This window comes from Anguilla rostrata, chromosome 12, assembly GCF_018555375.3.
Source record: "Anguilla rostrata isolate EN2019 chromosome 12, ASM1855537v3, whole genome shotgun sequence".
Taxonomy (NCBI): Eukaryota; Metazoa; Chordata; class Actinopteri; order Anguilliformes; family Anguillidae; genus Anguilla; species Anguilla rostrata.
Window position 1 is genome coordinate 39,272,569 of NC_057944.1, and position 24,657 is coordinate 39,297,225.

The following is a 24,657-nucleotide window of genomic DNA, read 5'->3' on the forward strand; positions in this document are numbered from 1 at the left end:
CTTTGAATATATGAACATGAAAATATTATCACCCAACGTAATCTGGCTAGTATAATTATTCTTAAATTGCCATTTAATTGATTCTGGTGATTTAATTAAACAGAGGATGTCTGCTGTGAGAATAAATATCTTCATCTGCTAATGAATTTTAAATTACAATATGAGTGTTACATTTTCTTGTCTGTTAAAAGCTGCCATGCACTGCTAAGCATTTCTAAAGTCTTAACATCATTTCTCACTAACTACTCTGCTGTCAAGTCCTGGAAAATTCATTCAAAAGTTTCAGTCCTTGTCCTTAAAATAAAAAAATGGTTACTAAATATGTGTAATTTTTCTAATCGGCAGGATTCATTGGCCAAGTTGACTATGGAGAATGGATCAGTGGTGACATCATTCATATTGATTCAATACACCGAATTCGAAGACCACAGATATCTATACTTCACAGGTTTCCTGTTATTGTTCATCCTTATGCTATTAACCAATGTAATTGTTATTATAGTAATTTACATTGAGAGATGTCTCCATGAACCCATGTATTTTTTTGTGTGTAACTTAGCAGTGAATGGATTTTATGGCACTGTATCTTTATTACCCTCAGTACTTGTTAATTTAATGTCTCATACTTATGAAATATCTCTGACTGCTTGCCTTTTACAGATCTTTTGTGTACACACATATGGTTCAGTTGAATTTAGTATTTTAGCCGTGATGGGCTATGACCGTTATGTCGCCATTTGTCATCCATTACACTATCACCAATTAATGTCTCATAGAAAATTGTGCACTCTTATTGCATTGTCCTGGATTTATCCTTGTATTCTTTTTGGACTCTATTTCAGATTAACTGTACAGCGGACATTTTGTGACAGGATCATGGAAAAGATGTACTGTATCAATTTTGCAGTAGTCCCATTGTCCTGTTCTGAAACTTCTTTTCAGAGCAAAATTGGCTTTGTTGTAACTTTTTTTGTAGTTGTTCCACAGCTGCTCATGATACTGTTTTCTTATGCACAAATACTCAGAATCTGCCTGTCTGCTTCTAAGGAATCTCAGACCAAAGCTCTTCAAACATGCACCCCACACCTACTGTCTGTGATTAATTATTCTGTGGGATGCTTATTTGAGGTCTTCCAGAGTCGTTTCAACATGAGTCATGTACCATATAAAGCTCGCATATTCCTGTCTCTTTACATTCTGATATTTCCCCCAGTTTTTAATCCTGTCATTTATGGAATTAGCATTCAAGCCATTAGGGTTCAAATTTTCAAACCGTTTAATACTTGGAAAAACAAGTTAACTCCACTGCAGGTGATGAGGAAGTAGTTTCATAATTGTTTCATTCGTTACGCCAATCACATAAATGAGCTAAACATGGAATTCCACTGGGTGAATGAGAAGTCTTGACACTAATAGCTTTGCAGCAGGACAAGAAAGCTGTGATTATTTCGGCCTGTAGAATCCAATCCCATCTTCATTAATATTTTAGCATTTTGCAGATACTAATTTAGACTGACATACACCAGTCACTAACACAGTGTTTTAGGGTTTCATTTCATGAATTTGCCTTTATGGCAGAGGTTCTGCCGGCCAGAGGGAAATACCTGCAGGGTTCTGACAATCCTGGAATGGCTACTGTTGCAGCAGTGTACAAAAAGATATTTACCATGTTACAGTTATGATGCTTCACATTTATACTGACTCTCCCCAGTATCCTAAGTGACTAACTAACATAGATGACATTAGCCTATAGACTGTGCTCAAAACCGGCTATTGTTAAGTTTCACAGTCTGACCATGAAGTTCTATGAATGAACACAAATAAATGTAAATTTCACACAAATACACACAAAAGATGTTATGAGTAACAAGAATAGACTCTCATTTGACAAGCTGCTGTTTGTTCGTAAGTCCTTCAGTCGAAGTGTTAACAGTCAGATACGGATTTGAGTGCTCAGATTTGCCACCTGGTGGTGGTTGCAGGAAAAAACAAAAATATATATGCAAATTTGCCTCTGCCAGGAAGATATCTCATGGTGGCAGTGTTGAATGAAACCCTAAACCACTGTACATAAAAGTCATATTTATTGATATTGACTGAAGCATTTCCGATCAGTTCCCTTGCTCAAGGTCACGATGGCAGTGACCCATCTGTGAATCAAACCGTGGTATTTTTGATCCAATAAAGAATCAAATTTCTCTGCCACGTCTATCGGTGCAGTGAGCACACACACCTGGGTTGTGTGAACTAAATCAGCCCAGCTGTTTCAAGGTGTGCTACTCAGCATGGTATAGGCCCAAGACAGGAAGCACATGCTGAGAGAGAGAGAGAAAGAGAGAGAGAGGGAAAGAGAGAGAGATAGAGAGAAAGAGAGAGAGACTGGCTGATCGTCAGAGCACAGAAGACAGACAGCAAATCAAAACTAACGCCGCGGAAAATCTGAGGGTCTGCTCAGCTAAAAAATGGAGAGCTGAGAAACTTCCGCTATGTTTGGTTTGTCTTTGTTTTAGTTTGTTGTTTTAATTTCTTGTTTTTGCCTGGAATCCCTGATGGGGAATGGTGAAGGTGCTTGTTTTCGTGTTGGTGTGGTTGCGCTCTCTCTCTCTCCATGTAGAAAATTATGGTCCAAACTGCTACAAACATAGCGTGTGAAGCAAACATAAAACTTCAGTTTGGTAATCCCAGTTCCCCAACCATGCTACATGACCACCCAAATGAAACCTTGACACCGTTTTTGACACCTTGTTGTCCTATTTGTGACTACTGTGCCTTGTTCGGTCTTCATCTGATGTCTGTTACAAAGTCAAATAAACTTTTCCTTAATTATTTAAAGTTTTTTTGCGTTCTTGCTCACTAATGTGTCTAACAGGACGCCCGTTCATCACGATAGTTCATAATCTCCAGACAGCATTGAGCAGTAATTAAATGCATTTCCACACAGGCTGAACTGTTTTTAATAGATATTAGATAATAGCAGATACACCCATTTCTCTGAAAAACACAATCTTGTTCAGCTCAATTTTGCTTTCAAAGGCAGTGTTGCTCATTGAGGCAAATGTCTTACAAAATATATTTTTCATACACTTTGGTAAAGTTTTAAACTGTCAGTCACAGTGAAACCCAGCCCCTGTATTGGCCGAAGCGTCTTTAAAAAGACGTCTTATTACAGTTATTTGCCACGTCAATATTGCATCATTGCTCGCATCAACACATTTAAAAGAACCTCAGCCAATAGCAATGTAGGAATTGCGTGTAGTTTAGCACATTGCAACAAGGCATATGTCACTGCTATGCCATTTCCAGAGTGTTCTGATGCAATGTTATATTCACGAGATTGTTATGTGGCCCATAATGTACAGTAAGTTTCCAGGGCATACTGAGATGTTCTGTCATATGCACGTGACTGTGATTTCAAACACTTTGAAATTGTGTCTAAAGTAAACAGTATAAGAGGGACTTTGCTATTTTTAAGGATGTGAATAACTCAGCTGGTATATGGGGTCACGTGCCCAAAACTTTCAGTTTTTGTTTGCATTTCTTTGTTTTATGTCTGTTGAGAGGTGATCAAAGCACTCATTGGCTGTGCCCCTTTGTAGCAGTCACGTGACAATGAATATACACCAAAGACGATGGCAGAAGCATTCCACTTAGCCATTAATGTTTAACTTTTAGTAGCCCTGGATTGTGCATTGCCAAAATACATTCATTTTTAATACAGGCCTAATCATTTATAGTGTCTGACCTGGAGATTAAACAACAAAGGAGCTATATGTTTTTGAAAAAATCGAATTCCTGTTGTATTTTATTATTAGTCTTTAATGTCTCTACTGTTTTCAAAAAAGTAAAGCTGCTTTACATTGCATCTGGACATCGCTGCACGCACATGTGAAGCTGAATTCACTCGTATAAAAAGGGACATGCATTGTCACAACTGGTCACAATCACACTGAATAAATATAAAGTAATATATATATGAAGTAATATTATAGTCATGGTATTTACTGTAGGCAGGAGGCATTACATGTGCCAAAAATGAAGTTAGGACTAAGAATGACTTAGAAGCTGTTCAGTATTCTCTGTATGTCAACACCCTCTTATGTTTCATTATGATAATTATGACTGTATCCTTATGACGGGTTTTATAGACCTGAACCACAACTGAGGTTGTGATGACATCTAGTGTTCATATAAAAACATTAAAGTTTCAAATCTTTTTTTTACACGTATTCCCTAAATCTCTAGGATGTCTCAAAGGCATTTTCTGAAAAAAACTCACCAATTTGAAGTCACACAAAAACAAAAAGTCATTTTGGGTCATCTAGACCTGGACATAATAGGAAGGTTAATAAAGCTTCAAAATAGTGTTATCATTATTTCTTTGAAAATTAGAAAGTAAAAAAAATGTGAATACGTGTATGAGGTTTGTGGTAAACTCATACTCTAGAATTACAAGGCCAAACTCACACAATGTTGAAGTCACTCTAGATTTTATAGTTTATACATTATATTATAGCATTCTAAATAATATTAGTATTTGCCAGTATGTTGGAATTTGTCATCCATTACACTGACCAATGACAATTTCTCATATTTTTTGCATTGTTCTGGAATTATAATTATACTGTTTTGGGCTGTATCACCTGCATCCTAGTAAACTTGTTTTTTGCTAAAAAGTTGGTGCAACACCATCTAGGAATTCAGGAGAAAACTTGGTTAAATTTTGTTGATTATCTCCACATTTATGTCCAAATACAGTACAGACATGGATCAAAGCTTGAAATAAAGAGGACATTTGTACCAAAATGACCACATTATCCAAATCCCCTCATCCTAAGAGAGTCTCACTCTGTAAAAATTCAGGACATATTTATTCTGAAATACAACAAATAAATCGAAAAATTGTCTTGTGTTTTCTGTATTCTGCTGTGATTATGTGTATTTCTTACACTGGACGAAACCAAATTTATTTTCCAATCGTACCCCAGGATGTATACAATACCAAGATGTACAATTTGACATGTGTTTTCCTAAAGGTCGGCCCACATGTCCTAAAAACCTCTTCAAAAGGCACCAAAAGGCATTTTCACGTTGCAGTTGACATTTTACATCATTGGTCTTTTGGAATTGTTCCTGTCCAGATTGTTCCTGTCCAGATTTGAAACGAAAGTGCCAGACATATAACATCAAAATTAGCTCTGTCTAACACATAGTGGCTGATATGAATGAAATTAGCTAACATGTCACCACCTTTAGCGTTACTTCACTGAATCGCCGTTTTTGGGATTTTCAGTGGCACGTGGTAAAAACTTGTAATATTGTATTTGTCTGTATGCATTGATTGTGTAGCATCTATTGTTGCATCAGCAAAGCGAACACGCCTGGCGGAGATCTGCACTCTACTGAGTGCACTCTTCTAGTTGTAAAGTATACAGGTTTTCCAAGCAGGGGGAAAAATCACAATGGGTAGATCATAGAGGGTAGATTTTTTTTAGGTCATTTACTCGGCACTGGAATGTCTAATTGTGATCATTTTTTTGCTGTTTATAAGGTAAAAAGTTGCTTTTTTCGTACACAATGCGGTTTCTATTTACGTACACAGAAATGCTAGTTTTCAGATGCTCCAGAAAACACTTTCAGCTCAATGGAAATAACCCATAATGAATAATGACTTATGATGACTTATAATGAACAAAGAGCACACTGATTACTAGGGGAACATAGGGGATTTCAGCGATATCGATAACATCGTTGTCATATCAGCAGTTGTCTGACTAGCTGCGGACAGTTATTATATCCGCCAGGCGGAGTCTGGAGGGGATTATGCGTTTGCTCGCGCGCATGTGTATGTGTGTGTGTGTGTGTGTGTGTGTGTGTGTGTGTGTGTCTGTCTGTCTGTCTGTCCGGAGCTAATCGCACAACCGGCCGGTAGGGGCCGCAAGTGATCAACAACTGCGGGGTAGATCTGCACTCTACTGAGTGCACTCTTCTAGCTGGATTATAAAAGACCATAATCATCATCAACCTGGGGTGTGAATTTCAGCTCTACTTTGGGGAAGGGACTGCCTTGTTATTTCTTTTGTTATCGCTAGTGGTTTCACTCATTGAGACGGGGTTTTTTGCATGAAAGTGCGACGAGTCTAAGCTTCACAGCGGTGTAGGTGTTAGAGCAGTGCACCTTGAATCAGTAATCGATGAAATAATAATATAAGAGAATGCTATTTTTAGATGCCGACTAACACTACCATTAGTCCTTTTGCTCTAATTCTACTAGTACTGCTACGATGCATGGCTTTTTCAAGCCAACTTAAGGTTTGTCCTCAAACTTTCCAACTCCGTAGTTGAGATGCTAAATCATGAAAAGTTGGCTGACCAGAAGCGGGTTTATGTGAATGACATAGTTAAAAAATGATTGACTGTTTTCATTGAAGTGATGTAAAAACTGGGGCCAATTCTAAATGAACCGTTTAGACTGATTTGATTTTTTTTTAATTATTATTATACAACAACACAAAATGTGAAGTTAAACTGAGTTCCTAATTTACCAGCACAAGTATCATACCATGAACAAGAATACTGATGAAAAAAATCAAGGTTTATTTATTTTTAAAAACATGGTGTGATGGGTATCAAATGTGACTTAACAACATCAAAATCACAGTACGAATAACAAACACATGACAACAAGATTCCCAAAACTATGAACTATGAGTGAATAAGAACTTCATTTGGGGGGTAGTGTAGTACAATGGTTAGGGAACAGGGCCTATCAATTTTAATATAATTTACTTTTTTTTAATATAACTGATGTATGTCACTCTGCATGAGAGTATCTGATAAATGCTAATATGCAAACAGGAAAGAAGCTTGAATTATCTTGGCAGATATATTACATTATTAACTTATTTTTCTTACCAGTAAACCGTTTGAAAATCTGAACCCTGATTGCTTGAATGCTAATTCCATAAATTACAGGATTAAACAATGGGGGAATTATAATGAAGTAAAGGGACATGAATAAGAGAGCTTTATTAGGTATATGACTCACGTTGAAACGAGTCTGCATGATTTCAAAAAGTATACCCACTGCATTGTTAATCACAGCCAGTATGTGTGGGGTGCATGTTTGAAGAGCTTTGGCCTGAGATTCCTTAGAAGCATACATACAGATTCTGAGTATTTGTGCATAGGAAAATAGTATCATGAGCAGCTGTGGCACAATTACAAAAATAGTTACAGCAAAGCCAACTTTGCTCTGAATAGAAGTTTCAAAACAAGACAGTTTAACTAATTCAAAATTGACACAATATGCTTTTTCTATGATCCTGCCACAAAATGTCCGCTGTACAGTTAATATGAAATAGAGTCCAAAAATAGTACATGGATAAATCCAGGATAATGCCATAAGGGTGCACACTTTTCTATGAGACATTAATTGGTGATAGTGTAGTGGATGACAAATGGCGACGTACCGGTCATAGCCCATCACGGCTAAAATAGTAAATTCAACTGAAACACATGTGTGTATACAAAAGATCTGTAAAAGACAAGCAGTCAGAGATATTTCATAAGTATGAGACATTAAATTAACAAGTACTGATGGTAATAAAGATATAGTGGCATAAATTCCATTCAGTGCTAAGCTACACAGAAGAAAATACATGGGTTCATGGAGACCTGCTTCAATGTAAATGACTATAATAAGAATTATATTTATTAATACCATAAGGATGAACAATAACAGGAAACCTGTGAAGTATACATATCTATGGTCTTCCAGTTCAGTGTATGCCATCAATATGAATGATGTCACCACTGATCCATTCTCCATAGTCAAGCTGTACAATGAATCCTACAGAGAAAAATAACACGGATTATTTAGAAATTTAGTATTATAAATGTATTTTCAATCAAATCACAGGAAGCAATTCAACAGCACTTTAAGACTGAGTATACAAGCTGCACAGACCAGGGGTTCCCAAATCTCTCCATGCCCAGGACCCCTGAAATGTATTGTGACCACCACCAACAAATCACAGGCATCTTTTATTTTGGTTTGTTTTATTCAGTGTTTTAATCCAATAAATTGCAGCCTACTATTCCATATCAACATATTCATTAGTAGAATCACTATTTTGCTAATAATAATAATAATAATAATAATAATAACAATAATTCTTCTTCTTATTATTATTATTAGTAGTAGTATTATACTGAAGTAGAAGTAATAGAAGTAATATTTCCATTAGGAGGTTCCTGACATGTGTAGCATGCTAAACAGCCAAAATATTTCAGAAAAAATATAAAATGCATACATACCCAGTAGATATTTCATTTAGTACTGGCTTGCGTGAAAATTATTATGATTATTTTATTAGTATTATTTTTTGTATGGTGTAACTCGTAGCACTGATCATGTTTGTGTTCTCCAGGCAACAAACTTGTGCGTTTTATAGAGGCCTGGCCCATGTAAACACAGCATGATGTCATAGCTGGGTTACGTCAATGAAGTTACAGTGACACTTTGGTTATACTAATCCCCCATATTATCAGCAATGCCATACAGTGCACGTTTCTTAAAGGAGAAGCATCTGTTGAGACTTCTTCTTTAAAATTAGGTTTGTCGTGTTGCTTAAAATTTTCTTTTCTTTTTTTTTTTTTTTAAATAGTGAAAGTACTGAAAAAAAACCTCCGGAGGATAAAATTTTTTTCTACATTACCGGGTACAGGTTGTTACCAATATTTTGCCTATTTTATACAGTTGCAAATATTTTTACGTTTTACTGTATATCACGCAACCCCAGCTGATAATAGGTGCTCTCACTCCACATATAGCTACGCATTTTTGTGGTTAGGGGTGCGGTATTTGTGAAGTTTGAAAATATTAATGCAGTGTATTTACATAGACTAGGTTACAATAACACAGCCAACTAGCTTCACAATACCAGTTGCTAAATGCAGTTTTCATGCAATGGCATGACAATTCACAATTGGAAATCCTGTTTTATAAATGTTTGATGCTTGTCTGTCATGATATTACTGTAACACTGCCAATATTATAGGTATTTGGTTGTTATGAATACACTTGGTGGCTTGCTTCGCTGGCACAAAATGGCTTCTTTTCAATTTTCTGTATCCTATTGGCTGAAATAGCATCACACATACTATTTTTACGTATCCTATTGGCTGAAATAGCATTACATTGATCAGCATTTGCCATTGCTGAAATTTACTTTTCATTCTCCATTCATTCTCTAAGGGAATTTGTCTCCCCAATAAACGTTTAAATATTTGGGAAACTATTTGTAATTTCAAAAGGATTCAAACAAGCACATCGCTCTGAATCAAGCGGAATATTATGAAGTTGTTATGGCATTGTCTAACTACAGCAGCATTCAGAAATTTAGGCAGAAAATAAGTATGTAGGAGAACAGGCAGTGGGTTTCTGAAGCAACCAAATGAACAACAAACTAAAACAAAGACAAACCATACAAAACACAGCAGAAGCTTTTCAGCTTTCCACTTTTCAGCTGACTAGCCCATCAGATTTTCAGCAGTACTAGTTTGGATGTGTCGTCTGTTCACTGACTGACCAAATTTACCACACAGTCTCAGCCCCATAATGTTGAGAGCAGCACACCTTTAAGCACCTGGGCTGATTAGTTAACACACCCATGTGCACGTACTCTCTCCACTGGTAGGCACGGTTGAGACAAATTTGATTGTCCATCCATCGGACAAAAGTTGATCACCAGATGGGTCACTGTCATCATGACCTTGAGCAAGGGAACTGAACTGATCTGATTTGTTTCAGTCATTATCCAGCTGTATAAACTGATTTTATGTATAAGTGACTGGCGTATTAGAGTGAATTTGAGTTTCTGTAAAATACGAACATGTAAATTGTAAATGAGATTGAATTCTACAGGCAGAAATAAAAACAGTTTTCTTGTACTGCTGCAAAAGAGCCAGTGTCCAGACTTTTTATTGATCCTATCAACCCGTGGAATTCCATTTGAGCTCATTTAGGTGAAAACAATGCTTAAACAATGTGTTAAAAGAATTACACAGGCATGAGCCTATTTCATCATCACCTACAGTGGGGTTAACTTATTTTTACACGTAATGAATTGTTTGAAAATAAGAACCCGGATGGTTTGAATGCTAATTCCATAAATGACAGGATTACACAATGGGGGAAATATCAGAAGGTAAAGGGATAGGAATATGCGAGCATTATACGGTACATGACTCATGTTGAAACGGCTTGAAATAAATTCAAAAAGCCATCCCACTGCATTGTTAATCACAGCCAGTATGTGTGGGGTGCATGTCTGAACAGCTTTGGCCTGAGATTCCTTAGAAGCAGACAGGCAGATTCTGAGTATTTGGGCATATGAAAATAGTATCATGAGCAGCTGCGGAACCATTCCAAAAAGAGTTATAACAAACCCAATTTTGTTCTGATAAGAGGTTTCAGAACAAGAACGTTTGACTAATTCAAAATTGATACAATACATCTTTTCCATGATCCTGTCACAAAATGTACGCTCTACAGTTAATTTGAAAAAAAGTCCAAAAAGAACATATGGATAAATCCAGGACAATGCAATAAGGATGCACACTTTTCTAAGAGACATTAATTGGTGATAGTGTAATGGATGACAAATGGCGACATAACGGTCATAGCCCATAATGCCTAAGATAGTAAATTCACCTACACCATATGTGTGTATACAAAATATCTGTAAAAGACAACTGGTCAGAGATATTTCATAAGTATGAGACATTAAATTAACAAGGACTGACGGTAATACAGATAAGCTGCCATAAAGTCCATTAACTGCTAAATTACACACAAAAAAGTACATGGGTTCATGGAGACTTCTCTCAATGTAAATTACTATAATAAGAAGTATATTTGTTAATATCATAAGGAAGAACAATAACAGGAAGCTTGTGAAGTATAGATATCTATGGTTCTCCAGTTCAGTGTATGCCCTCAATATGAATGACGTCACCACTGATCCATTCTCCATTGTGTTGTTGTACAATAAATCCTACAGAGAAAAAATAACATGGATTTATTAACCACTTTCTAGTGGAACAAGGACTTAAGCTTTTTAAAATTAGGATTTTAGGATGCAACTTCCAGGATATGACAGCAGAGCAGTCAGTGAAAAAAAATGAAGCATTTAAAAATACTTTGTAAAGTAAAGCAGACTTTAACAGACAAGAAAATGTAACATTAATATGACAACAAATGAATAAGCAGATTAAGATATTTATTTACAAAGCAGACATCATATATTCAATTAAATCCATCCATCCATCCGTGCACTAGACGAGAGGCAGGAATACACCCTGAACAGGCCTGAAGCAATTCATTATCCCCCAAGACTGCACATACAAGCTACATTGGTGTCAATAATTTTTGGTGTCAATCATTTTGTAATGATTGACACCTCACTTACTGTTGTCATTAAATATCACGTTACAATTTCTAAGAGTTAGGGTGTTAAAATGCATACATACCCAGCAGATATTTCATTTATCGTCGGCTTCCTCTAAAAAAAATTGGTGACAGGACATAACAGCACAGCAGTCAATGAGAAATGACGTTAAGACTTCAGAATTAACAGACAAGAAAATGTAACGCTCATAGTGTAAGAAATTCATTGGCAGGTTAAGATATTTATCCTCACAGCAGACATCCTCTGTTTAATTAAATCACCTGAATAAATTAAACGGCAATTTAAGAATAAATATACAAGTTATCTAGATTGCATTGGGTGTTTATCTTTTTATGTTTATATATTCAAAGAACATTACTTTAATTTATAAAGAAAAAAGTGATGATTGTAACGTAAGTTCTTCATAGGAGTCATGAGACTGAAGTGCTGTTGTCATTAAACATTATAAGGCACTATACACTATATGACCAAAAGTATCAGGACACCCCTTGGTCTGGGGCCATTTTTCCTGCTTTGGGTTAGGCCCCTTAGTTCCAGTGAGGATAAATCTTAATGCTGCAGCATACAATCGCATTCTAGACAATTCTGTGCCTCCCTAATGGTTTGGAGAAAGCCGTTTCAGCATGAGAATACCCCCAGACACACAGCAGGGTCCATACAGAAGTGGTTTTGTCGAGAATGGTGTGGAAGGACTTGACTGGCCTGCACAGAGTCCTGATCTCAACTCCTTTCCAACACCTTTGTTATCAACTGGAAAGCCAACTGCGAGCCAGGCCTAATTGCCCAATAAGTGCCCAACCTCACTAATGCTCTTTCTGGCTGAATGGAAGCTAATCCCGGCAGCAATGCTCCAACACTTGGTATAAAGCCTTTGAAGAAAAATTGATTGGTTGTTATGGCAGCAAAGGTGCATCAACTCCATATTAAGGCCCATAATTTTGGATGAGATGTTGAATGTCAGGTGTCCACATACTTTTGGCCATATAGTGCAAGTGAAGTTGCATTTAAGCAAATTTGTCCTCTGCATTTGACCCATCCTGTTTACTTAGGAGTAGTGGGCAGCCAGGGATCAGTGTCCCGATCACATTCCCATAAAACTTACATGTACAACTGGCTACCTATCTAGAGCATCTGATTGGCTGCAGATACTGACTGGCCTGCATCCGTCACTCACTTCTACCCCTTTTGAACTGGCACATTATCATTCTCAAGGCTCAGGCATCTGTTTATATGAAAGAGCAAGCTAATACTATATTTGCTATTATTACTACAGCAATTAAAGGGGCAAGTACAAATTTCAAAACCACAGCAGCTAAATTATACTAATATTACTTTACTGCTACTACAATGACTACTACTACTATTAAATAATAATAATAATAATAATAATGATGATGAAGCAGAAGTTATTATAATTAAAATTATATTTACCTGAAGTGCCTATCATGTGTAATATTTAAGATAAAATTTCAACAAAAATATAACAAGCATACATACCCAGCAGGTTGGTAATTTAGTATCAGTTTCCTCTACAAAAAATTTTTTTGTATCTTTTATTGCAACCCTGATCGTGTTGGTGTCCTGCAGACAACACACTTGATGAATGGAATCTTCAGTCAAGCTTTTTATAAGAGTCTAGCCCATGTAAACATACCGGATGTAGTCAATGTTGGTGATGTCATAACTTGGTTACGTTCAACACACTTAAATTGCCCCTACAGTTATAATTAAGCTAATCCCCCAAAGATGACAACACCATACAGGGCAAGTGTGTTAATGGAGAAACAGCAGGAGAATTCTCTAGAAAACACTGAAAATATTAATCTGGCCACGCAGACTATTTTGTGTCAACAGAATAAATTAAAGCTCTACAAACTACATTAAACTAATCTATCTTTGTCTTAGGTCCTCTCCGAGTCTTATTTTCAGATGGCAAAACTGCCATCGGTTAACTGAGTAAATGAATTCCAAAAGTAGAACAGCTGTTTTGACATTTTAATAAATGTAGTCCCCAGTACGCATCACATTTTCTGTTGTTGCATAAGAGAAAAATCACTAGGCAAACCCACCTTTTTGTGATTTACCATCTCGACCGCAGAGTAAAACTAGAAAGTTTGAGGACAAACTAAGTTGGCTTGAAAACGCCAAGCTTGGTAGCAATACTAGCAAAATGACAAATTGTAGTAATAGTGCACATTGACTTCCCGTAGTTGAAAGTATTGTACTAGTAGTAGTTATTTAGTAGCAAACAAAGTGAACAATTGCACTTTGTGAACAATTGCATTTATAGTAACCGCTGTTTTGAATATAATTCAAGAGTTAGCCAACTAACTACCTAGACGAGATAAAAAGCATGCCGAGACACCATTTTGACCTAAAGCTGAATTATAATATTGACTAGGTGACAACTGATGGCGAATCATAAAGCTAGCTGGCATTCAAACCTGGTTTCAGATGGTCTTAGAAAGACGATGTCTACACTGCGTGACACACAAGCAAGACAGAGATAGGAAGATGAATTTGATTAGGTTATGGTTTCATGCAATTTTCTTAAATAATGTAATCACAAAAACGACCAAAATCAGTGCTGATTGTATGGTATAAAACGAGAAGGAACTATTTTTTCCTGATAGAATCATTGTTTTCATAGAAATAATGACCAGAGGTTTTTGATTACCAACAGCACAAACAGAACAACCGAGTTAGAGTTTTGCATAACAAGGGTCCAAATAGAACTACCCATGAGAGTTTTGCTTGACAACAGTAAAACAATATGCTCAAAGAATATTTCAATTTCAGCTGAATAAGTCGATCAAAATCAATAAATATAAAAATAACTATATATAGTCATTGTTGGTAACCGGTTGTATAACTGGAATAAACCCCTGGGCTGTCCCGTTATTGGAAAATAATGTACTTCCGGGGTGGTTAAGTGACCTAGGCGGTCGTACATTATTTTCCAATAACAGGACAGCCCGTCGTGGTTTATTCCTTACGTGTAGTCCATGCACTGGTAGTAGTAGATGCTTGGTAGTTTAGTTAATTTCCGGCTAACAGAAAACTAACTAATATCAGTTTGGGTTTTACTCGCATTGATCTTGCTAATGTTACTCACCTTGCCAGAGATTTCGTTCATTAGAGGTTTTACAGACGGTCTGTATCAGTGGCAGACAAATGTGACGTCAGCTGCAGGTGTGTTGTTCAGATTCAGAATGTTTTATCAATGCTAATCAATGGGAAATTTTCCAATATAAAATCGTAAATATCAACATAAAAAAGTTAAGCTTTTGACAATATGGATGAAAATATTTTGTTTGAAATTGTCTTTTGGTATTCCTGTTACACATAACTGTATTAACAAAATGAAGGTCCATCCATTTTATGTTAGCAATAGACACACAAAAAGAACAAATACGTACTAGTTTCCTTTTTTATATGGACAATTGATCTATACATCACCTGCGTTAGAGTGTCTAAATGAATGTGAAACGGGAAAGGGGGCTTGAATGTTCTGAAGAACAATAAAATGTTTCTTATCCTGTTGCAAATAATTGCATTTGAGCTCGTTTTTGGCTATTGGCTCAACAAAATATGTTAAATAATTAAAATAGGCATCAGACCATTTCATCATCACCTGCAGTAGAGTTAGCTTATTTTTCTTACCACTAAACAGTCTGAATATCTGAACTGTTATGTTTTGAATGTTAATTTCATAAATGACAGGATTAAATATGGGAGGAAATGTCAGAAAGAAAAGGGACAGGAATGTATTACATGAACCGTGCTGAAACACTGCATAAACTCAAATAAGCATCCCAATGTATAGTTAATTACAGCCAGTAAGTGTGGGGTGCATGTTTGAACAGCTTTGGCCTGAGATTCCTTAGAAGCAAACAGGCAGATTCTGTGTATTTGTGCATTGGAAAATAGCATCACGAGCAGCTGCAGATCATACTATCTAGCTTTTAGGTAAACTAAGCATTAAATACAGTTTAGTGGTAGGAACAGACGAGCAGTGTTGGGTTGAATGGCCTGTTCTCGTCTTATGTTATGTTATGTTACGTTAAACAGTTACAACAAATTCAATTTTGCTCTGAAAAGATGTTTCAAGACAAGAAAGTTTGGCTAATTCAATGTAAATGCAATTCAGCCCAAAAACTATACAATTCCAGGACAATGCAGAAAGTGGGCACACTTTTCTACGTGACATTAATTGGTGATAGTGAAATTGATGACAAATGGCAACATACTGGTCACATCCCAGATACAAACATTATTTAGAACTATATAATTTAATATATAAACTATATAACCTAGAGTGACAGTGTTTGAGTTTGGCTTTGCAATTCAATGAGTGAGTTTACCAGAAACCTCATACATTTGTTCAATTCTTTTTAATTTCAGTGTCAAGACATGAGTGTCAAACTTTGAACCAATATCTCCATTTTCTCTAATTCTGTTCTCAGAACTAAGATGAATTTGGCTCCTTGCAACAGCTTATTCATTAATTTTAACGGAGAAGGCCAAAGCAAGATGATGTAACTTTTGTAACTTTTCTTTAAAAATGATCTGTGAACTGATTACTCCCTTTGGTAGATGGATCTGATGACTCTCTCTCTCTGAGGGTCAACAGCAGACAGAGCCAATTAAGTGATAAACATGTTTATTAGTCCATCATTCATTAGTCGCCAGACATTACAGGAGGTCATTAGTCCACTGTACATGTTCATCCCCTGGATAGCAATTTAGAGCCCTTCACACCTGAGACCAGAAGGACACAGTGAACAACAGCAGCTCCCTGTAGATTATAGTGGGGATGGAGTGAGGAGCTGAGGGCGATGGGTCTCAGAGAGAGGGAATAATGACCTCCCTTTGGACAGCCTGGGGACTCTGACCCCTGAGTGCTTCATACAGTTTCCCTGTGAGCTGGAGAGGAGGCTCAGGCCACACTGACTTTGATGAGAGAAGTTTGGTCAAATTTGTTCTGAATTTCCACTGAAAATGTCAATAAAATGTGGTCTAAATGTTTCTTTATTATGGCACAGTTTTAATTTCCCATTGATCATGTAACTAAATAGCTTAAACATGCTGGGCTATAACTAAGAAATAATGGTAACATTATCTTGAAGCTTTGCTGACCTTCCTATTATGGTAGGGTCCGTATGACCTGAAATAACTTTTTGTTTCCGTTTAACTTCAGCAAATGCCTTTAAAGCATCCTAGAGAATTAGGGAATGCATGTAAAAAAATATCTTTGGAACTTTTATGTTTCTGATATGACTGCTAGATGTCATCACAACCCTTATGGTGGTTCAGGTGTATATAACCCATCACGGGGACACATTCATAATTATCATAATAAAACAGGGTGGTAACATGCGGCAAGACCGGCAGAATATTATCAGTAGATAGCAGAAGTTGTTATCACACAAAAGCCCCCATCCACACACAAACCTAGAAACCATTAAAAAGTTTAAAAAGACGGCGCTACAAGCTCTCACAATGCCAGGAGTAAATGGTATCCTCTCAGGTTGTGTCAATACAAAGCAATATGCATGTATGCCAAATTTCATGTTTCTAATGAAAAAGTGGAGGAGCTAATACACATACTGCAACCATTAGCCTATAGGTGGTGCCACAGGCTCATGCCATATTCAACTAAGATGGCACTGTATCAGGTCTTAATGACCAACCTGTAGAAACAGTGAATGATTTCACTTTACTAGACAGTAGACTGAGGCTATACAACATCTACATCTTTCGAGAAAGGTGAACACCTTCTCATCAAAAGTGTTCTGACCTACAATATCTCTGCTTGTTACCGCAATATTGGGGCTAAGAATCGGAGCAAACTGTCAAGGATTGTAAATATGGCTGGGAAGATCATAGGGGAAACAGAGAGACAACCAAACTGATTAATCTTCCAGAGTTTCAAGCAAATTTGATTTGATTCTCGAACGACGAACTGACCGCTTAATCTGCATTAGTGCCCTTTGACGTGTTCATATTGCTCCCCTTTAAAGTAGTACAACTTAAGGGTCACTTAAAGGTCCCTGCAACTTCTAATAATCCATTCAGTGCTTAATCCTGTCATTTATGGAATTAGCATTCAAGCCATGAGTCAAGATATTCAATCTATTTTGTAGCAAAAACAATAAGTTGACTCCAGGCCTGGTCATGATGAAGTGTCTTGCCTCTTTTTAAATGATCACATTTGAAAGCCAACAGTCAATAGTTTGGCTGAAAGGGAATTCCATCAGCTGCTCAGAACTAATTACAGGCCCATGCATTGGCCTTTCATATACAGCAAAATCTGTACAATTTAAAGTCACTGGTTTAAGATTGTGTATTCTTAACTACTGTGTTGGCAAATTTAGCCTGCACACTGGAAACCGTGGGCCACACCTGGTAAATCAAAGTGACCTGGCAACAGTTGGATCTGCCTTCTTCAGTGAGAAACCAGAAAGTGAATTAATGGGCAGAAAACATGGCTGAACTTTCAGGAAGTGAGAAACAAGATGTGGTGCTTTCCAGGTACTGTAACTAATGTAGTGCACAACCTTGCGACCTCCACAATACGAGGGGACGGGGGTTGGGCCCTGCTTAAGTCTCACAAAAAAACATTTATAAGCTTTTTCTTTTTTACTGATTAAGATGAGATTCGACTGTAGTGTCGATAGACGAGCAGCTGGTTTAGTGTCTAGAATGAAGGCCACTTGTGTTGACGACAGTGTCACTGCTACAGTGAAATATGGTGGTGGCTGTTTGGTGTTATGTGGTTGTTTTGCAACTTGGGGCTCATGTTATTGCCCGTGGAACTCCAGAAAGAACCAGGAGATTTGGCCCAAAATCTGAGCATGCCTGGCCACAAATAGATGTTGAAGCAAATCTACTCATAAGAGCAGAAAAGTTTTAGCCTGTACCCTTTCTATCACTGAGAAATTGTGTCTTGGGCCGCTGGTGAAATTGCGGTATCTATCTTTGATCGTTGGATTTTATTTGCTGCTGGCTCTGCGGCTTCCGACCTCCTGACCTCACCGACAACTGCTTTGGAAATTCTAGCCTGCACACTGCAAACCGTGGGCCACACTTGGTAAATAAAACTGACCTGGCAACAGTTGTACATGTCTTCTTTAGTGAGAACCCAGCTGCTGAATTAATGGGCAGCAAACATAGCTGACATTTCAGGAAGTGAGAGACAGGTTGTGGTGCTTACTGGGTACTGTAACTGCCATTTTATAAAAATGCTAAAACGATTATCCTGCTTTTCTGAAAGTATTTACTCAGACAGTTAGCCAAAGTTGGTCTTACCATCTGAGATAGAAAAATGTAGAAGGGCAAATACAAAGATAGATTAGTTTAATGTTTTCTGTAGAACTTTAACCTTACACCTTTAAGGATTTAGATCACAAATATGTGAATATAATGTTTACTGAACATTCTAGTGCTGATTTAACAAACTACTTATTAATTAGTAATTTAGTAACTTAGTAATTAAAAGCAATGGAGTTCTAGAACTAGCTTTGAATTTTGAAAAGACATTCCAAAAACCGATGGGTCATGCCTTCTTTAAAACTTTCAAATTAAATAAGTTTGTGTGGCCAAAATGAACATGTTCAGTTTCCTCAAACATTTTCCCTGCTGCTTCTCCATGAACACACTTGCACTGCATCACACTGGGATTAACACATCTGGGGCCTAATTATAAGTGTAGTATCACATTGACTGTAAGCATGTAACCAGCTATGACATCACCAACTGACTAATACCGGTGTTTCGTAATCAGTCCTTTATAAAAAGAACTGTCCTTTGTAAAAAGCCCTTTATAAAAGCTCAAGCAAAGATTCCATATCTTAAGTGTGTTCTCTGCAGAAAACCAACACAATCAGGCATACGAGTTACAACGTGCGAAAATACTATCATTTTAAAGGAGGCAAACATTAAATGAAATATCTGTGGGTATGTATCCATTTTATACTTTGGTAGAAACTTTCTCTCATACATTACACACGCCAGGAAATTCCTGATGTAAATATTATTAGTATTACAATAACTTATTCTGCTTCAGTATTATTATTATTATTATTATTATAAAAGTTATTGGAACCTGTTGTGATTATTATAATTAGAATTATAATTCCATAAAAGCATCTGGATCTTAGAAACCATAAGGTGTAAAGCTACCAAATTTGGAAAATAGCTTGCAAATGCCACCAACCACTCAGGCACCAAATAACGACCGAAATGAAGCTGTCCACAATGACCACATTTTGTACTATAACAAGGCATTTTGAGATGTTGGTGTGTATCCCACAAACTGTAATGCCTAGAAATATTTGTTTTCAGCAGATTCCTGGACTCCTGCAGAATACAGTTTCTATTGTTCTGTTTATGATTTCTGCCATTTTTGAGTTTTCACAATTTTGGGATTTTTGAAAAGCGTTTTTTTTTTTTTTTTTTTTAAACGCCTCCTATGATTTGACTGACTGTCATAATTTTTTGAGACCCATTTCATGGTTGACAATGAAACGCCTGCAAAAATAGTTTTCTGATTCAAAAGAATTTTGCCGCACAACCCTCACAAAACGTATGGCGAATACACCATAGAGGGAAACTCTGTATGTGAATCGTATGAAATTTTCACAGATCAAAAGTTATGAAAAGAAACCAAACATATTTTCTAAATTTGTGGCGAATATGGATAAAATCAATGTGATATGTAACCTCTGAATAATGCATGTGACCCATATGTGTCCCATCTGAAGTTCACAAAGCTTACTGAGTACAATTAGTTGTGCTCTACAGTGCCACCATCAGATGAAGCATATGCAAATTTTCCACTCGTAACTCCTCAACTACTTGGCCACCTTTATATTATATGTCAAAATACAGAGTCAGGTGTTTTGTACTATTCATTACATCCCAACAAACGATACACAAGGCTGTGCAGTTGTGCACCATTTGCCCAGTGTTGCTTGGGCCACGTTAATTGTCACTTGTGGGTCTAATTATTATTATTATAGAAGTAGAATAGGGGTCCCTCAGGGTAGCGTCTTATGCCCCCTCTTTTTCTTGCTTTACATTGTTAATATGCCAACAGCTTGCTTGTGAAAATTTATTTAATATGCAGATGACTCTGCACTACTTGTCTCTAACAAGAGAAAAGACACTGCTGAAAAGATTCTCAGTAAAGAAGTGACCAGAATTAGTCAGTGGGTTTCAGACAATAAAATCTCCCTTCACATGGGGAAAACTGAATCCATTTTAAGTCTAGAATTTGTCGGTTTGTTCTTGAAGTGAAAAAAAAAAATCAATTCAGTGCAACCAAATATTTAAAAATAGAGTTGGATTGGACAATTTGCTTTGTACACACTTAATGTCTGGCTATCATTTACCAATGTTTCTCTGATGCGTATTGTCTTGCCTTTGCATGTGTTGTGTTGTTTATATGTAAAGCCTGGCTATGCATGTGCTCTATTTTGCCTACAGATATTGTATGTGTAGTATATGGTTTCGGTTCAATGCTTCACACACTATTTTGCTCGTTCCTGTTGGGTCTTAATTTATTCTGTTGTCTGTAATTTTAAATTTGTTATAAGTTAATTGCTTTTTCCATCCAGGAATAAGTGCATTTCTGCATTAGTAACACTTTCATGTGTCATCAAATGTACATGTATGCTGCTTTTGAACAAGGATGTTTTCTCTTTTTTTATTCTTACATTAAATAAATCAATCACAAAAATCAGCCATATAGCATTATAATGTGTCAAAGTAAAAGGGGTAGAAGAGGACAAAGATTGTGTAATCAATAAGATGCTGGGGCTAGGTCACCAAATGCAGACACAAGTGTTTTGGAAATTGGATCAGGACACCGGAGTTAACACCCCAACAGTTAGAAATAGAGCCATGCAGTGTTTAATGACAACAGTGAGTCAGGATCTCAGTTGCATGGCTCTTTTAATCTATTCATGTCACAATAATAATTCATTCAAGAAATAAGACAATTTTCTTCAAGTATATGAATGTTATATAAAAGGCATTCAGCTTATACATCCAATCTTAAATTGATATTTACATGTTTGTTCCTCTTCAAATAAAAAGTGGTTAATAAATCCATGTGACTTTTCTCTGTAGGATTCACTGTGCAACTAGACCATGGAGAATGGATCAGTGGTGACGTCATTCATATTGATGCAGTACACGGCATTAGAAGACCATAGATACCTATACTTCACATGTTTCCTGCTATTGTTCATGCTTTTTCTTTTAACAAATTTTATTCTTATTATAGTAATTTACACTGAGAGAAGTCTCCATGAACCCATGTACTTTTTTGTGTGTAATTTAGCAGTGAATGGCATTTATGGAAGCTTATCTTTACTGCCAGCAGTACTTGTTAATTTAACGTCTCATACTTATGAAATATCTGTGACTGCTTGCCTTTTACAAGTTTTTTCTGTACAAACATATGGTTCAGTTGAATTTAGTATTTTAGCCGTAATGGGCTATGACCGGTATGTCGCCATTTGTCATCCATTACACTATCACCAATTAATGTCTCGTAGAAAAGTGTGTGCACTTATTGCATTGTCCTGGATTTATCCTTGTATTCTTTTTGGAATCGATTTCATATTAGCCGTAAAGCTTACATATTGTAACAGGATCATACAAAAGGTGTATTGTATTTATTTTGAATTAGTCAAGCTGTCTTGTTTTGAAACTTCAACTGAGAACGTAGTAGGCCTTATTGTTGCTTTTTTTATAATCGTTCCACAGCTGCTCATGATACTATTTTCCTACGCACAAATACTCAGGATCTGCCTGTCTGCTTCTAAGGAATCTAAGGCCAAAGCTATTCAAACATGCACCCCACACTTACTGGCCGTGATTAACTATGCTGTGGGAGTCTTATTTGAAATTGTTTCAAGTCGTCTCAACATGATTCATGTGCCTCACAAAGCTAGAATATTCATGTCCATACACTTTGTGATATTTCCCCCATTATGCAATCCTGTAGTTTATGGAATGACTATTCAAGCCATCAGGGTCCAGATTTTCAAACTGTTCACTACTCGCAAAAATAGGTTAACACCTCAGGTGTGATGATGTAGTCTCATACCAGTTTAATTCTTTAACTTATTTTCAAAGGCAATAACCTAAGAGAATTCAAGCCCTGTTCCTATTCTCATTTCAGCATTTACCTGATACTCTAATTCAGGGTGGCATACACCAATTACATAAAAAGTGAGAAGCCCTGCTCCAAAACCATTATGCTACATTACCCCCCCAAATGAACTTCTGGTTCACTCATGGTTCTTGGCAACTACTGTACCTTGTTCTGTGTGTTTAACCTAATAAAATCCCACTTGATGCACATGACTCAATGTTTATAAATCAACCTTTCCTTGATTTTGTGTTCTGGTGTATTCTCCCTCAAATATAAAAATGAGGCCAAGTTACAACAAACAATATTGGCTATCTTAGCTTAAACAAATTAAACAAGCTTAATCCCAAAGCAATGCTACTTAGTGTTCCCTAAATAATTTCATGCAATGTGGCCCTGTGTTTTTCATCTTACCATCTGAAGGGAATGTAGTCATTAAAACTTTATGTTGCACATCAAAGTGCATTTTTGTACATTGAAAATATGTATTTGTTGAGATTGCAAAATGTGACAAATCTGAAGGATCTGGTCTGTCTTAGAGAATTAAAAATGTTGATGAAAGATATTAAAGTGGACTCAATAAGTAACTTTGGTTAGCCATGACTTATTTCTTGGACCATGATCCTGACAGTGTACAGTGGCATTTCGCCTTTCAACTCAGACTTTGCACCACATATTTACTTGTATTTAACTGCCAGCCAATAAAAACATTTTATTAAAAGATGAAACAGCTATCCTACTTTAAAAAAAAAAAAATTTACTTAGACAGTTAGTGAAGGGTGGGATATCCATCTGAGAATGGGACTAGCAAAAGGCCAAAGATAAGTTTGTTTAACGTGTGATGCTGAACTTTCAAATAAAATTTTTAAAAAGTTTGTGCAGTCAAAATGAAAATTTCCAGTGTTTTTCCAAACATCTCTCCTGCTGCTTCTCCTTTAACACACTTGCATGGTGTTGGTGTGAATACCATTGGGCTTAAGTGTTTAATTATAACTGTAGTGTCAGTGTAACCGTAATTGTATCGAACGTAATTTAGCTATGACATCACCAACTGACTAATACCGGTGTGTTGCAATCAGTCCTTTATAAAAAGGATTGTCCTGTGTAAAACGTCCTTTATACAAGCTCAAGCAAAGATTCCATATCTTAAGTGTGTTGCCTGCAGAGTATCAACACAACAGGGATACGAGTTACAACGTGTAAAAATACAATCATTTAAAAGGAGGCAAATATTAAATGACATATCTGTGGGTATGTATGAATTTTATATTTTTGCTAACAATTTCTCTCACACATTACACATGACAGGACCTTCCTGATGTAAATATTATTATTATTATTATTATTATTATTGTTGTTGTAGTTGCTAGGCACTATTGTTGTTGTTGTTATTATTATTATTATTATTATTATTCCCTACAAGTATCTGGATCTCATAGGCATAGAGCTAGCTAAATTTGGTAGATAGCTTGCAAATTTCACCCACTACTCAGTCGCTAAAACCCTTTCCACAATGACCACATTTCAGCACTATAAAACAAGGCATTTTGTATTTTGATTTGTATCTCACAAGCTGTAAGGCCTAGATACTTTTTTTTGTTTTTTTTTTGCCGATTCTTTGACTCCTGCAGAATATAGCTTCTACTGTTCATGATTTCTGCCGTGTTGGATTTTTCACAATTTTGGGATTTTTGAAAAAACCTACTTTTTAAAAACTCCCCCTACATGATTTGACCAATTTCTGAGACCCATTTCATGGCTGATGATGAAAATGTATCAAAATAGATTTTCTACACCAAAGAATTTCGCCGTACAACCCTCACACAGTTTGTGGCGAATACCCCTGACCCGGAAAGCGCTACATGCGAATGGGATGAAACCAGAGAATGTGATTGTGTAGTCAATAAAGGTGCTGTGGTTAGGTCACCAAATGCAGATACAAGTTTTGTGGAAATTTGATCAGGACACTGCAGTTAACACCCCAACAGTAGAAATCGTGTGATGTTTAATGACAACAGTGAG

At 36.5% G+C, this 24,657-nt stretch overlaps 4 protein-coding genes across 4 annotated transcripts; 2 read left to right on the forward strand and 2 right to left on the reverse strand.

The window, feature by feature from the left end:
• The first annotated feature begins 361 nt into the window (after positions 1-361).
• On the forward strand, positions 362-1,326 carry LOC135235738 (olfactory receptor 6E1-like). Its single transcript, XM_064301523.1, has one exon. The coding sequence runs from the start codon at positions 367-369 to the stop codon at positions 1,324-1,326; it is 960 nt and encodes a 319-aa protein (XP_064157593.1). The 5' UTR covers positions 362-366.
• A 5,210-nt stretch (positions 1,327-6,536) lies between these two features.
• LOC135236590 (olfactory receptor 51E1-like) lies at positions 6,537-7,844 on the reverse strand. Its single transcript, XM_064303049.1, has one exon. It carries the CDS (start codon positions 7,826-7,828, stop codon positions 6,887-6,889), a length of 942 nt encoding a protein of 313 aa, XP_064159119.1. The 5' UTR covers positions 7,829-7,844; the 3' UTR covers positions 6,537-6,886.
• Positions 7,845-8,708: 864 nt separating this feature from the next.
• Positions 8,709-12,251, reverse strand: LOC135236460 (olfactory receptor 6E1-like). The gene is made up of 2 exons (XM_064302867.1): positions 11,533-12,251; positions 8,709-11,057 (listed from the first exon to the last, which is right to left on the reverse strand). The coding sequence occupies exon 2, from the start codon at positions 11,034-11,036 to the stop codon at positions 10,092-10,094; it is 945 nt and encodes a 314-aa protein (XP_064158937.1). The 5' UTR covers positions 11,037-11,057; positions 11,533-12,251; the 3' UTR covers positions 8,709-10,091.
• A 7,009-nt stretch (positions 12,252-19,260) lies between these two features.
• On the forward strand, positions 19,261-23,205 carry LOC135236765 (olfactory receptor 52L1-like). The gene is made up of 2 exons (XM_064303294.1): positions 19,261-19,430; positions 21,606-23,205. The coding sequence occupies exon 2, from the start codon at positions 21,627-21,629 to the stop codon at positions 22,572-22,574; it is 948 nt and encodes a 315-aa protein (XP_064159364.1). The 5' UTR covers positions 19,261-19,430; positions 21,606-21,626; the 3' UTR covers positions 22,575-23,205.
• The last annotated feature ends 1,452 nt before the right edge of the window (positions 23,206-24,657 follow it).